General features: G+C 38.7%; 1 protein-coding gene across 1 annotated transcript; it reads right to left on the bottom strand.

Annotated features, from left to right (window-relative positions):
- Positions 1 to 12,392: 12,392 nt before the first annotated feature.
- Positions 12,393 to 15,609, bottom strand: six2a (SIX homeobox 2a). Its single transcript, XM_079362489.1, has 2 exons — positions 14,401 to 15,609; positions 12,393 to 12,976 (listed from the first exon to the last, which is right to left on the bottom strand). Exons 1-2 carry the CDS (start codon positions 14,958 to 14,960, stop codon positions 12,664 to 12,666), a joined length of 873 nt encoding a protein of 290 aa, XP_079218615.1. The 5' UTR covers positions 14,961 to 15,609; the 3' UTR covers positions 12,393 to 12,663.
- Between the last annotated feature and the right edge of the window lie 18 nt (positions 15,610 to 15,627).

Here is a 15,627-nt window from a genome sequence, read left to right as displayed (position 1 = left end):
TTTAAAAATGGCCTCTGTCCCGAGGTAGCCTCCAGAACGCATGCATTATTGAACCGTGCACCGGCCTTGTCCTCCGTTCTGCCTTAACTCAGTCCAGTTCATCAAACAGCAGCAGCAGCAGAAACAGCTGCACAGCTCCCTGAAGAGCTGGGCGAGGAGGAGGAAAATACAGGCTGAGTGTTCAGAGCTCAGAGACCTGATGTAGGACTGTGAAGCTTCACAAATAAGCAGATATGGGTCAAAAACTCAAATATCCTTCACAAGTTCTCATTGTTACTCAAGTTAACGTGTCTTTATAGGTCATCTTTGAGGGGAGAAATTGCAGCTGTGCAAATTTAACTAAAAGGAAACTAAAAGGAGAGATCTTAAATAATATTTACATCACTCAAGAAGAGGTCACACACCATAGGTGTTTTTTAAAGATTTAAATGATTAAGAATGATTGAAATTTTGCCATTTAAAGAAACAACATAAAATAACATATCTAGTTGTTAAAGAGAGATACAGTATATATCCTTCTGTTTTTTAGACTGATCAATACTGATAAGTCCTATATTGACAAAGAAAATGTACTTTCATACAAGACATACTTTTCAGCCATCTTTAAGCCATCAGCTTTTAAGAGAATCTCTATATCTTCTGTAGACACACACACATCCCACCCCCCCACACACACACACACAATATTAGAGACTTATGTGGTGGCAAAGAGAGAGGTTGAGAGCTGTATAAATGGTCAATTGGCTTAACTCGGTGGTGTCTGTTCTTGGTGCGACCATGTCAGTGGGCAATGTGCAAATGTGTTCTCTTTTGATGTCCCTGATGTAATCCTCAGCAGCACACTGGTCCCCATAAAGCCCTGGGGAGCAGAGATGAGTGGGAGCAGGGTGCTGTTTGTTCTGGGATTAAGATATCACTTCCTCCACTTCATTCATTCAAATGTCACATGCAGAGTGAAAACACTGTTATGTATCAATCTGGCACACACAGTGTCTTTACGCTCTGCATTCACATTGATGCTCAGAGTCTGTAATGTGAGATATGCGGCTGTCTCATTATGTTACACTGCCATCTAGTGATTGATAATGACTCCTATTCACCTTTTACTGCCAACTTTTAACAAACTTTATAGTCCTCAACATTGGCTGAGGATAGCTGCGAGTTTACTAGGACGCATCCTTTTTAGCACTAAAACATCTGTCCACGTCTGCAGCAAGTTTGCATGTAACAGCAATCGGCTATCAGCCTAACGGAACACATTACTTTTTAAAAAAGTGTTAAATATAAAATGTTACTTGAATCTGTCTTTATTCTTTGTTGACGTTTTGTTTCTGTTTTATTTCGAAAAAGGCAACGCCACAGCCTTTAATCTGTTTTTTGTCATACTTCAACCCATCTGTTTAAGACTTTGCTAGCAGGTATTCAGCTATCAAACATGAATAGAATTACAACATCTATTATTTCAGGAAGGATTTTAGATACAACTGTGTGAATGAAATATGCAGCATCTAGCTGTTTATTTTGGTTTTGTGGAATGATTTAGGTTTTTGGTCAGCACGACAGCTTCACTTTGCTGCTCTGTGAAGAAACTTGAAATAATTATCATCACAGCCCTCTGAACAAACAAATAGCTGATGCATCCCCTAGTCAATATTTGCTTTGTTATTAGTAATAGATTCATCAAAAATAAATGAGGAAAACAGGCAATGAGATGAACAACTCTTAACAAGTGTGTCCGATTGAAAAACAGAAAGTGTAAATCTTACATGTCATGAACATATGATTCATTCATTCAATATATGGTTCATATTGTATTCTGAAACTTAATTACTTGCTGCTCATAATTAAAGGCAATGTTGAAGGCTGTAATAGTTTAAAATTCTAACTTCAACCACCAGGGGTCATCATGAACTCAAGGTTGAATATTTAACTTCAGATAAGATGGAAATGAATAAGGACAGTATGGTTTCACTCAGAAGACCTTACACAGCTCTTCATTGTAGACATTTGGTCTATTGTGGATTATTCTGGTGTCTACACAAGCTGCTAATGCTATTCATGGCTTCTAGATCCATTCCAGTAGTTACGTGTGTGTATGTCAAGTCAAGTGTACTATAAATCACAAATGGTGTAAACAGAAGCTTTGAGGTCACCAACACACACACCCAATTGTGTCATGAAATTACACCCGTGGCATGTTTTCTGCATTTCTCTTTCTCAAATTGCTCTGGCTGAAACCCAGCAGCATTTGGAGTGCAGCAGAGGAGCTAATCAAGCAGCAAGAGAGCGGCAACAACGAGAAAAAATGTCTTTAAGCAGCTGCCACTTCTGAGGGTGAGAAAAAAAAACACAACGAGGAGTCCACAGCTTTGAAACCAGTCGAGTGTAAGTTATCATGAGGAGGGAGAGGAGATCGAGGACTGTAGAGATGTTTTTGTTATTTTTATGGTCATTTACCTCAAGTATGAAAACAAAACTGAAAAAATAGGTATTTGAAAGACATTGAGGACTACTACTTTTAGAATATCCACCAGTGACAACATGTGACAGCATCCTTTTCTGACAACTTCTCCTTTTCACTTTAACACACTGTAGTTTGAATACTCTGAGGAGCAACATGAAGGCTACCTTAAGTGTGAGAGTAAAATGTGTAGTGATTCACGTTCATTCCTAATTTCAAGTAGGAAAGATGATGGAAGATTTATTCAGCTTGAGTTTTACTTTTCATAATGCATGAAAGTCAGTCTGTAGGAATCACTTTTTACTTTACTGACATTGAAAGGATAAAACGGACTTTTGTGAATGGTAAAGATTAGGATATAACTTTATTGATCCCCAATGGGGAAATTTGGGATTATTTGTGATGAAGAAGTTTTTGTTTTTACTAAGAAAAACAGATAATCTGAAACTCTTATCAGAATCACATGTAATACTTTTATTTTCCTATGTACCACACTGGTGCAAAACAAAGGCATTGGACCATGTATTACTAGAAGAAAAAAACATTTATAGAGCTGATAAAGATGTGTAGATGCTGTCTTTCTCAAGCCTGTATGATGAAGGTTTCTTTGATATGAAACACTTTCTTGTCCCCTTGGGAACTTTTTTTAGGACTCGAACTGTTGCCAAAAATTCGGCTGCTTCCAAAAATACATAGTCATTAATGTGTCTTCGCCATTTTCCTGTCTTGATACCACACTCATTAGTACTTTCATAGATGGTGAAAACGCTGTTAAGTCTTTTGAGTTTTTTTCTGTTTCCTTCACTTTAGTGCACTTGATGCAGTTTCAGAACCAAGCAGGTCCACTCTTTTTGTTTTGTTTTCACCACTACAAACAAGTTCTTTTCCCCGCTTCTTTAAACACTTACAGTTACACTTAATGATCACTAGGTGGGAGCAGTGTTCGGTTCAAACTGCCAAAATTGCTTTAAACTTTGCTGCTGTCCTCTAAATAATGGAGAAAAAACAAATAGTTCCCTCTCATCATGTCTGTGCTGAGGTTTTGTTACTCTAAAGACAAATGTACACAGAACTAAGTGGCGTTAACACAGTGTGACAGTGTGTGTCTGTACAGCGTGGAAGTTAGTTGGCATCTTCGCATCTAAAACTCAGGTCACTGTGCATGTAGGAGCAATAAGATCATATTATTTTTCAAATGTAAAAAGACACATTTCACAAACCTGACCTATTTTAATAATTTTCTGACAAACTTTGAATGATGTTATAGAATGATCAGTGGTACAAACTAAAACAATTTATGTGTGACACTCTGCAGTCTGCACACGGGCAGTTGCCACACTCATATTATTCATTAAACTATAAAGTGTATTCAGGTTTCTGTCTCTAAATGACATGCTCTACCATTTACTCTGTCATATACCTACCTCGCATACAAGGGAGTTTAACAAAACATAAGGTTATTAAATGTTTCTGTCTGATGCAGACATAGAAGTGTATGCACACACACACACCGTGCTGAGTCAACCGTCTGGCAGGTTGAACCCGTTAGTGTGTTTAGCTGGAAACAGACAAACCTGCAGTGTACACACTTAGACACTGAAACAGACCCAGTGTGCACAATCAACACGGATACTGATTGATCCAAATGAGAGGGAAGCTCCCTTCCTGTACTCTTGAGCGAGGAAGGACAAGCACAGAGCAAGATGTGAATGAGAGATGAAAAAAAAAAATGTTGTTTGACTAGTGTACAAGCTTGAAGGTTCAAGAACCCATCTATTTTTTTCTCGAGTTATTGTTTAAGTGTTATCACCTTTTTCCAATTCTTTTATTAGGTAAAATGTTTCCAAAAAAGAAGACAATACATCAACTTAACATGGGCTAAATAAAAACACTCTAAAGGTACATGCAATATAATTGTTGGCACTGGTGTATAAAGTAAGAAAAAGACAGATTACTTTAGTTGGAATAGCATCATGTAACTGTCAAGTAGAATTCAAAAGCACTGACTTGTTTCCCCTGGAATAGCATGAAAAACAATGAATAACTAACTGTCTTAAGCATACACTATCTCTGTCTTTTAGAACTGAGCCTTCTTACTGGTGTTACACCTCTGTATTAAGTCTCATGTTGCTAAACAAAACTAACATTAGCATTTGATGAGTGGCAGAGCCTTTCATAAAATTGAGATTTACTAAAGAGATAAGTTCATGCAAATGCTAGTAGGAGTAGTTAATGTCAGTCTGCATTAACACTGAACCTCCTTCAAAAAATTGTATAACATATTTTTAAAAGTCTGGAGCTCAGGCGTGTAATATCGACCCTATTTAAATCACTACTGAGAGGAAACCTTGTAACTGTTCAATACTGTCGCATAACAGAGTAACAAAGACAATGTTACTTTAATATTAACAGGAAGTTAAAGTGTTCACATGCATTCTGGTAAAAAAGGCTATTTTTAAATCTGTCAGATCTCTATTTCTATTCTAAACAAATGAACTGTAAAGACCATACTCTTTGTTCTAACATTTCCAGAGACCCAACATTAATAACAGTGGGTTAGTAGAACGAACAGTGTAGCTCCAAAAAACTGAACCTATTTTTATCTACTTAATGCGTTTAAAAACACAACATTTCAAGCCTGACCCAGTTCTTCATTAGGTGCTACTTACATCCAGAGGTTTTTTTTTTACCACTCAGCTGTGAAGAATAGATGTGTGTTTGCTGACTTTTCTCTGCTGTATCATTTCCCAAGGTTGGAAACAAAGATGTATTTTCAAGGAAGTATGTTATACAGCAGTATGTTTGTGTGTACATACATGTATAGGCCTACTGAGTATAAACATATTTTTTCGTGAACTATCTGAAACGCGTCATGATAACAGTATTAAATGCATGATCAATGTTGTCATGCATGTCATGGAGGACCGCTGGGAAACAACTGAAGATGAGATAGAGTGACAAAAAGTTGTTTATACAGTTAAAGCTTTACTTCTTAATTTCTCCACACTTTACTAATATGATATATGCCCCCCCCCCCAAACACACACACACACATATACACACACACACATAATGAATGGATAGACTTTAAAACGATTTATCTTCGTGACACTCTGCGCTGCTAGCTGATCTAACATCAAGTAAAGAGCTGGATAGGCCGAACATAAAATACAGCTCACGATGAAAATCTTGTGCATGATTTAACCTGCCCTTTGAGTTCAGTGTGAACACCCAGTGAAAGCATAAAGAATAGTGTAGTTAATCTTTAGGCTGGACAGATTTAATGGAGCGGTGTCAGGTGACAATAGCTGGAAAAACCATCCGAGTGAACCTAATGCGATCAGAACAGCCTGTGTCTGTCTCCCATCCAGCAATTTACAGTAGAGGGAAAAGCCCAGGTGAGCCTTTCTTAACCCCTAGTGCACACAAAGACACATGGATGCAGGACCCACACATGCACACACACACGGACCCACACATACAAGGACGCAGTACATACAACCGAGTGAAGCAATACTGATTCAAAAATGTACCACTTAGTTCTTTAAACTTTACACCAACACATGCTTTAAGAAAAACTTGTTAACATTTCTTTTGGAAAGGCCTTAAGTCCACATATTTAGAGTTACAAAGCTGTATAAATAGAGTAATAAACTGCTTCCACACTTTAAAGTACACTTGAACAATCAATGTTACATAAAATATTTAATATAAAAAATGATGACGAAAGAAAATGCCTAAGAGACATAGAAAATATTCACAAATACTGCTCACCATAATGAATTATTATCCATTGATTAACATGAAAACTTTATTTATATTCATGATTAGACTTCAAGGGTTCATTTATCCTGTTCATGTTTTCCCCATTTACATTAAACTCAATTATGAGGGCTCAGTTTTTATACAATGTATACATGCATTTAACGCTGTAAAAGTAAGAAATCTTATCTTCTAAATGTTATATGTTTTTTTATTTGTTTCTGTGATAATAGTTTATTCTGCTCTACTTGAATATACTAGTACCAAGGGGCACTGAAATGTAACTCTTCTTTTTCAGTGTTAGACTTTTGAGAATGAAATGTGTTACTAAATCTAAGTTACCAAGTCTTCACCTGAACTCTTAGTTTTGGATCTGTGACAGGTTTCTGGAGTCGGTTACAGTGGTGGAAGTCAGGCCTCGGTCAGTCAGCTGACCTTTCACTCGAGCAAAGGTCACCCACTGTGTGCATATGTGTTTGTAAGAGTGTGTGTGTGTTTTGTAACTGTATGCGTCCAGCACACAGGGAGTGCATTAATGCTCGTACTCCCCTGGCCGTCCCTCTCTCTCTCTTTTTTGACCGTAACTCTACACCGTGCCCCCGTCCTCCTCCTCTCTCTCCAAACCCCCTGCCGTTTTATCCTGTTTTATGGGACACACCTGATCCACCAAAAATGTTAATGGCCGAGGGAAGGCTGAAATCAATGTGGCCATCAATAATCACAACACGAAAAGCAAAAATGAATAAAGATACTTTTAAGTTAGAAAATGTAGGTAAGTATATGTTGTCAGTAATTGTGTTATATTTATGATATTGTTGTTTCACGGTAAAGTCTGTTATTGTTGTTATTATTTGTTGAAATTCATTTTAATGCCACTTCTCGACTGTTTGCGTAAGCTGATCGTAATTGAAAATATATTTGTTTGCAAGTTTGCTAAAGAGGTTTTGTATTTGATGTAAGCAGCAGCTGTTTCTGCTGATAAGAAGGTAGAAATAATAAATCACATCATTGATTATGTTGATACTTGTGCAGTTTTAAAAATAGAGCTTATCTTGACGGCATTCAGATTGCCTGAGTGTATGTTGAATTCCCTTAATGACTAAAGGCTGAAGCTTACCCCAAATCAGTATTTTACTTACAGTGTGGCATAAAAAACATGCATTTGGGATGCAAACAGCTATCATACTACTAATGCTCTCTAACATTATTCGGCTGTTTGTTTGGGTGTTCTTGGCCTGAAAATATGCATGACTTCATCAATCTCTGCCTGAGAACAAAAACCCTGTCTGTCTGCATTACTGCATCAGTATATTGCTGTCTGTCTGTGAACCGTACAAATCCCTGTTATACTTATTAGTAAGCCACAATGTCCCTCAGCTCAGCAGGCATTTACAAATAGATGCTGTGAAATAATTTTTTATATTAAACTCAAAGCTGCTTTTAAAAATTAATCTGCAAATGTAAAGAGTGTGACATGAATACACAAGTGAATATTAATCTTATTAACATTTGTTTTTATTAATTGTATGTTTGATACCAACTTCATTTTCAAAATGATGTCAGGAGCAGGTCAATTTGGTATTTTCGCATCAACCCATATTGCAGAAAGATGTTTTCTGCATTGCTTCTTCCCTCGAAAATGACATTGCAGCTTTTAGACCATGAAAGATGTTTTTCACTTTAAACATGTTATTCCTGGGTGGTTTAGATGTTCTGGCACCCAGGAAAGACGAGTTAGTCTACTGTAATGTTTGCAAAGTTTGGTGTTTGAATCTGATTTTTTAATGAAAAAAAAAGGAATGGATCAAAACGAGTTATGTCTGCTATACGCAGAGACAAGTTAATCCAGGCTGATATGTATTGAATTTTTTCCATATATCTTGATAATGAAAATATATGGGGGTTGAATAAAGCGGTACATTTCTTTTAGAATGCTGGCAAGTTTGAGTGAAAAAGAATAGGCATGCAGTATATGTATGAGCAGAGCTGTAATGACGGTGCCAGCAGCTGACTCTCCTCTCGGTCCTCTAACACTTCACTCTGCAGTCACACTATATCAGTAATGTAAATCCCAGCTGTCTCACTTCCTTGTTAGTACAACCAGCACCCTTTGTAGGTAACAAGTGGTATTAACAGTGAATTGTTCACACCTAATGCCTTCCTTAGTTTCAGAAATAGTTGTTGTGTTAAATATTGCCATCTTTACACATATTTAGTTTAAGATGTGTGACAATTTATGTGGACAGTGTAAGCTCTGACACTTGCTGCACATTTGGACAGTAAAATAATTTGTTTTAAGAAGAGTACATTCCGTCTTTGAACTGCCTCTGGGTTTTGAAAAAACTCGATCTTTGTTCCTGCTCTGCCAAAGTTTCTTTAAGCAATACAGCAAGTAACTTCCAGTTTCAGGGGCAGCTGCTTTAGACATTTGACCCCTGACCTCCCTTAAGGGGGCCTAAGTGAAAAGTGAATTACCCCACTGGGACCAATAATGTGTCACATTATAAAAGCCATCACTGTACCTATAGAGTGTGCTAACAACCTCTAATATATATATATACACACACACTGTACATAAAAATATGCAGCTTTTTTTTGGCCAACAATACTCATTTGTTTAGAGTTTACCAGTTAGAGAAAGTTTTTTTTTAAAACTTTATATAATGATTGCTTTGTCAATCAACTCTACTACAGTCACTATATCAAACAGCTGGATATTTTTTACTTTGAAGGACCTCTTGTATAAAATCTTGAATCTCTAATTAATTACATATCCTAATATCTTAATGATTTTAATAATAATATGGCGATGTCAACAACAAACAGTAATATACTACATTTACGTAAGCTATGAAATGCTTACGTAAATAAACTAAACAACAAATGCACATTTGTAGTTTATATCTGTTTGCGTTCTTTTATTCTAAATAATAGCGGCAGAGAAAAAATAAAAAAGACAAAAAAAGCAGTTTCCATAATGAATCCAAACAACATTAAAGGGTTAAAAGAAATTAGTGGAATATCTATAGCCTATTTAAAGCGATGCAAATAGCCTAATATAAGAGCCTTTTACACCTATAGGTTATTTTTTAATAATAAAGTTTGGATAACATTGCTCAGGGAATAGGCCTATAGGTCTAGAAATATATTTTTCAGCTGAAACCCACGATATCGCTTCTGTGTAGTAGATTATAAAAAGAGCACTGCGCTATTTATGGCAGTTAATCGATACGGTGGATTTAATGAATAGTCTCACAATCAGAAAGCGGGTTCGTTTACTAAAGAGCTCATATGCGTTTTACATCAACTTTGGAGGTGAAACTTTAACGCTGATTTGGGTTTTTAATTTCTAGTTCTAAAGTAACAGATCTCTTAATTCTATGGTTTGTACATACATGCAGGCTGTTTGATCTTTACGAGGCCAGGATGTGTTTTCTATAACTCTCTACAAGACTAATTGTTAGCCGACTAAGACATCCTCACAGTTTGTAAATTGTTAAGAGATTAAACCCCTGCAGATGAATTAGTGCCATGCAGAACTCAAGTCCAGTTCACACCTGTCCTGCTGTTTCTCCTGACTCATCTGCTTCAGCTGGAGGCCATTGTTCCGATAAGCCTGCTTGGCAGAATCAAACCGGCGTTTATAACCGAAGAGCCTTGTTAGGACTTTACTTAAACGCTCGCGGATTTTCCTCACATCTTCTGCCCAAAAATCGTTTAATAGCTTTTCTCTCTATCCCCTCCTCTCACACATGGCGCACTCACAATGCCAAATCTAGTTTACTTCTTTTCGTATGAGAAACGGGAGAGAAAGGGAGAGAGAGAGAGAGAGAGAGAGAGAGAGAGAGAGAGAGAGAGAGAGAGAGAGAGAGAGAGAGAGAGGAAAATCAGAGCTCTTGTAGGGTTACCGAGTTGGTTTGGTGGGAGACCAACTATTCCATGTTTTGTCTGCTCGCAAGCTGCTGTTGTTACATGCTTGTTTTGAGTAGAGCCGCACTCACTGAAGTCCTGTTAATTGCTATGTGTGGGCTTTTGGTTGTATGTAATTGACCTTCATGCGCCACAGGTTGTACCCAACGATGTACGAGTGATCCTCTGTCTCTAATGACATCTAAGTTGACACATTGTTTAAGTACACTTTTTAAACAAAACCCAACAAGATAGGCCTAACTTATTAATGAGCCCCGGTGTTTCATAAATGTACCTCTGAGTTATGAAATAAAATAGTTATCCCCGTTTCAATGATTTTTTTGGCCATTGTGTACTGTTGTGAAAAAAAAGAGAGCAAAAAAGCTTAACACGGATAGGCCTATATAACGAAGGTAAACTATGGGGAAAATAGCTATTACTGTGTTTAATGTTGTAAACACTATAATGTTATAATTGCAGTGATAATTATTAGTATCTTAATAAAATGCCACCAAGTTCCGCAGCCCATATAAATGAAATAAGAGTGGTAGAAAAGTTGTTGATAAAGGCTCATTGTCAGCAAGGCGCGAACTCAGCAGACTTGCTGTGGTGGTGGCTGGCTGGATGGATGGATGGAGGTGTAGCAGAGGCTGTTCTAACAAAGTGTCTTCTTTCAACGCTCGTTTCCACTTCTGTGTCGTGTTTTTTCCCCTCCTCCGTCAAACATACGGTAATTCTGTTCTCCTGAGCCGCGCGCGGACAGATAAGGTGTCATCACTAAGAAATCAAGGTTTCCCGGCTTGGAGAAGCTCGTGCACATTTCGCCCAGCTTCGCCTGTACAGGCTAATGGCACGTGCCACATAATTAAGTCTATTAGAGTGTTGTTTTTTCGTCCTTTTTAAAATAGGGTTTAGATTCCCTCGGTGAAATTTGATGTTAAGTTGCAAGGTTTTTTTTAATTATTCAATAACATTATAATTTCTGTAGTCCTACACGTGATACAAAAAAAAAGAAAAACATCAGCATTTAAAATGTGTCCTTAATCCACCAAAATGATACGCAACTGTACACTTTACACTGGCTACTATTACTTTTTGACGCAGTTTTAGAAATTTCATTTGACCTGCAATAGTTAGAACATCCTCCCCTCCCCTTCTTGACTTCCTTGGCCCCATTTCTGTCTGATAATATCGACACCTATACCCGCGGGCAGATTGGTCCACACATAAAGGACAATGTCCCCATTCTTAGAGCAGGCGCATATGTCAAAAGCTACAGTAAGAGCTCTACAGTAATGCTTTCTGTTTAAACAGTGCCACAACGTGATGACGGTCAATCTGGCTCAGAGTATGGAAGGCCACTAGAAATATACAACATGGACGTTATTTCACGTTGGCTGCAATTTTATAGCCTATAGGTTATAATACTCTGGTGCATGTAAAATAACGTCAAATAAAAAATAAACATGTTTCTGCGAGTAACAAGTGAGGGGACGTTTGTTTTACTATCATACTTTTCAAATGTCATATAGATGAATGGTGTAAAGATAGAGCGACGAAACAGACAAATATCGAAACAAACTGTTGCTTCATACAGAGACAGAGAGGAACAGCCAAGAAGGATTCATTTTCAAAGAAATTCTCGATTTTAATCCACGTATTTCTTTTTGTCTTTTTATTATAAAGGATATATGAAACTATAGTTGAATGTTTTATGTTTCATCATTTCTCGCAACGTTTACATGCAGTCTCTTTCCAACGACAATGCAAATAATATCAAGAGACTAAGATATTTCTCCTCTCGCGGATCTTATAAAACACTTGAGCATATCATAACACCCCCCCCCTCCCCACCCCTCATGAAATGACATTCTTTAAAAAAAAAATAAAAATCTTATGGCTCTCTTTTAAAACCCCTTTGTAAACAAACAGGTGATGTGGTGCTTTAAACTCGGTGCCTTTAGAGTCTGTTGACAAAATCTAAACAACTAAAATTACAATGGTGATAGTAAAAAGAATTAAGACATTTTATTTTAATTGTTCAACAATATAACAAGTCACGTTTTTACAGTCCGGTAAAATACGTTTTTTTCCCCTTTATTTATTTTTTATTTTAAACGACCTAAATCCTCCTCACATTGTGTCTGCACAACCACTGAAAAAATGTTCTGTCGTTACAAATCTGTCTTGTCCCCCCATGCCAAAACGTTTCCTGTTATAAATAGGCATATTTTTGAAAAAATGTCTGAAGTGCTCTTCCTTGAGATTTGTTGCCAGAAAATTCCAGAAACATGTTCAATTTGGTTGTAAAGAAGGGGTTTTTGCACACCAGCAGATCTCCCTACTTGTTCAAACAGACTTTAAAAGGCTGAATGTGAGACTAAAAGTGTTGTTGAGGTGGCTTTTTTCGCAGTGTTCAAGTCCGTCTGCGTTGCCCTTTTTTACCGTAATTGCTTGTAGCTTATCTCACACGACCTCTTAAATGTATTATCCAAAATGTTACTGTCTGTCTCCCTTCTGTGCCGGCTCTTTTAAGAGCCAAGGTCCACTAGATTCGAAGACATAGGGTTCAGTATGGTGTCATGGTGCAAAGAGTGGTGATGGTGCATCGAGTCTGCACCGCCCGGTACCGGGATGGCACTGGGTCCCGGCGGGGGCGCGAGGCCGTGCAGGGAGGATAAACCGCTGTTGGGGCCGAGGAGCAGGGCCGGGCTCTGGGACGTGTGATCCGGTGTCCCTGAAGGAGTTTTGTCGTCGTCAGAACTCCCTAAAAGAGATTTATTTCCATTCATGGACGAGGTCAATGGGTTATGACTATTAGTGTTGGAGTTCTCGTTGTTTTCTCTGTAAAAAGGAAGAAAAATGATACAGGTGAGTGCACGTCAGAAACAATGAACCAACACTATAATGATTAAAATAATATAACAATACGTGTTGCTGCTATACTACTACTACTTCTAAAAAGAAAAAAAGAAAAAGGAAAAAAAACAGCCTGATAGTAAATGTTTAAAAGAAGAAGAAACGCTGTGGAAAAAAACAACAACAACACAATTTTGTTTGGAAGAAACATTAAACACACACTGTCTCTTTCATTGTCACGCGCGCACACGCGCTACTGTTAAGCCTGGGATATTAATTAAGCTGCGTCATGTTTACAGTAGCAATAAGCATCTCCAATACAAACCATTAAATATTCAGTCTGATTATTTATTTACGCATCAATCATGCGCACGTGCACAAGGATAAAACAATCAGTAAGTGGACTATTGGAAATAATTACTGCTATCAGTCATTTACCAGCAGTGCAGGGTTAAATGACTGCCGTTGTGCACAGTTACTGAAGACAATAAATCTATTTGACTACTGACTATGTGCTAATGGTGAATGGCTGTAACTAAGCATGGTGACCTGTAAGGAAAGACGTTTATCAAAGAAAGCTAACTCTCAGCCTGGGTTGACAGGCCTAATTATTGCTGAACGTGTATTTGTTACGTTCAGCGTAGTTTATGTGTGCAGTGATGAGTAAGGTCCTCTCAGTGGGAAGACATGATTTACGTGTAGCTTTCAGCCCGAATTAGTGGCCAGAGGCTGAAAGAAGACACCAAACCAGAGAACACCTGACTGAAACACGTCTCCAGAAACCTCTCTGCTCGCCTGTCTGTGTCAATTCCAAACTTTGAAATGTACAAACTACTACTAATGAAACGTCAGCCAGGCTGATATGGAGGCTACAAGGACTGCCACATCAATTACACCACAAAACGTCGTTTTAACGTGTTCTCAGATTTTTTTCATCTGTTCTTCCAAATATCTGGAGGGAGAAATACTCTGATCCTGTGATGTCTTTTCTAAATGTATAAGTGGGATAAACACAACGTTTATCCTTGCATTTTATCTGACAACAACCCTTTAATAAACCTTTCAACTTTTAAGCACGGCCTAAATCTCAAACATCAGAACAGTGATGGAAGTGAGTGCAAACTTAACGTAATCGTTTGAAAAGCTCCTGCATCTCGCATAATTAGCATTGAACAAACACAGTTGTGTGGAGTGAGCTGGGACATTTTTTCTGAAGAACTACAAATCTATAAATATTTAATCATTCCTATAAATTGCCAGATGTGGGTGAACACACAGAAGTAGTCTAATACGGATGGTGTCTTCTGGAGTTATTGTTTTCCATTTTAGGTTGAAGCTATTGACATAAATACTAAGTATCAACCATATATTTAAGATATATTCAATTGTATCTGTATATTTCCTCTTACCTTTCCTTCGCCTCCGCTGCTCTGTCTCGTTGCCGTCGATTTTTGAACCAGTTGCTGACCTGGGTGGTGGTAAGTCCCGTGGCCTCGGCCAGCTCTCGTTTTTCTCGAGGGGAAGGGTAAGGATTGTGGGTGTACCACTCCCGAAGGACGCTCCTGCTCTTCTCTTTGAAGCAGTAGCTCGTCTCCTCTCCGTCCCAGATGGAGCGGGGCAGGGGGAACTTTCTGCGGACACGGTACTTCCCCACGGCGCCGAGCGGGCGGCCTCTCAGCTTCTCCGCCTCGATGTAATGCGCTTTGAGCCACAGCTGCTGCAGCTTCGGATGGTTGTGCGGAGAGAACTGGTGGCTCTCCAGGATCTTGTAGAGCTCTCTGAAGTTCCCCCGATGAAAGGCAACGACGGCTTTTGCTTTAAGGACGCTTTCATTTTTGTGGAGGTGTTCGCAGGCCGGCAGCGACCAGAGGAAGCGCCCCAGCCGCTCGATGTTCCCTCCTTGTTGGAGGACTTCGCAAACACACGCCACTTGTTCCTGCGTAAAACCAAACGTCGGAAGCATGGACATGGCGACAATGTAAATCAATACAGATTATATTGTGCCTTACTTCCACGTTGCTCAGCCCCAGTCTTACATTAAATCAAAACGCATTAAGTCCACGAGTGACAAAAGGTCCCAAAATAGACTTAAACTTCAGACAGCTTCAGGTTAAATGTAAAATCCAACAGCGTGTTGTGGAGTAAACTGAAGTCTACTCAGCCATACGGAACCCCAGGCGACAAATCCTCTTAAAGTTGTTGAGAAAGAGAGAACGACGCCGCTCCTACACCGTCCTCCTCCACCTTTTCCTTGGCGTTTCAACATAACCTTCTCCCAGAGACCGTGCTCGCTAGCTCGTTTTAATAATATTATTCTAAGCTGGCAAGACAAGCGATCATATGAACTCTGATTGGTCGGTTATCTGACCCGGGGATGGTGAGGATAAGACAATAGCCTTAGTCAAATTATTCTCCATGGTTACGCTGTCACTCAAAGCAACCTGAGACGCTTTGAGGTGGCTCCCTGGCGAAGTCAACTCGATTGTTCCATTCACCAGCAGCCCGCCTCCCAACAGAAATATTGCTCAGATTTTTCTTCTAAAACAGTTTTTTTCTTTCTCCCCCTCACTTTGACGGACACCCCGGGCAGCCAAAGAGCGCGGGGCTTTGGGAGTGCGAGCAGGAGGAGAGGCGCA

This window comes from Symphodus melops (genome assembly GCF_947650265.1).
Source record: "Symphodus melops genome assembly, chromosome: 15".
NCBI classification, from domain to species: domain Eukaryota; kingdom Metazoa; phylum Chordata; class Actinopteri; order Labriformes; family Labridae; genus Symphodus; species Symphodus melops.
This window is presented reverse-complemented; position numbering and strand designations above follow the sequence as displayed.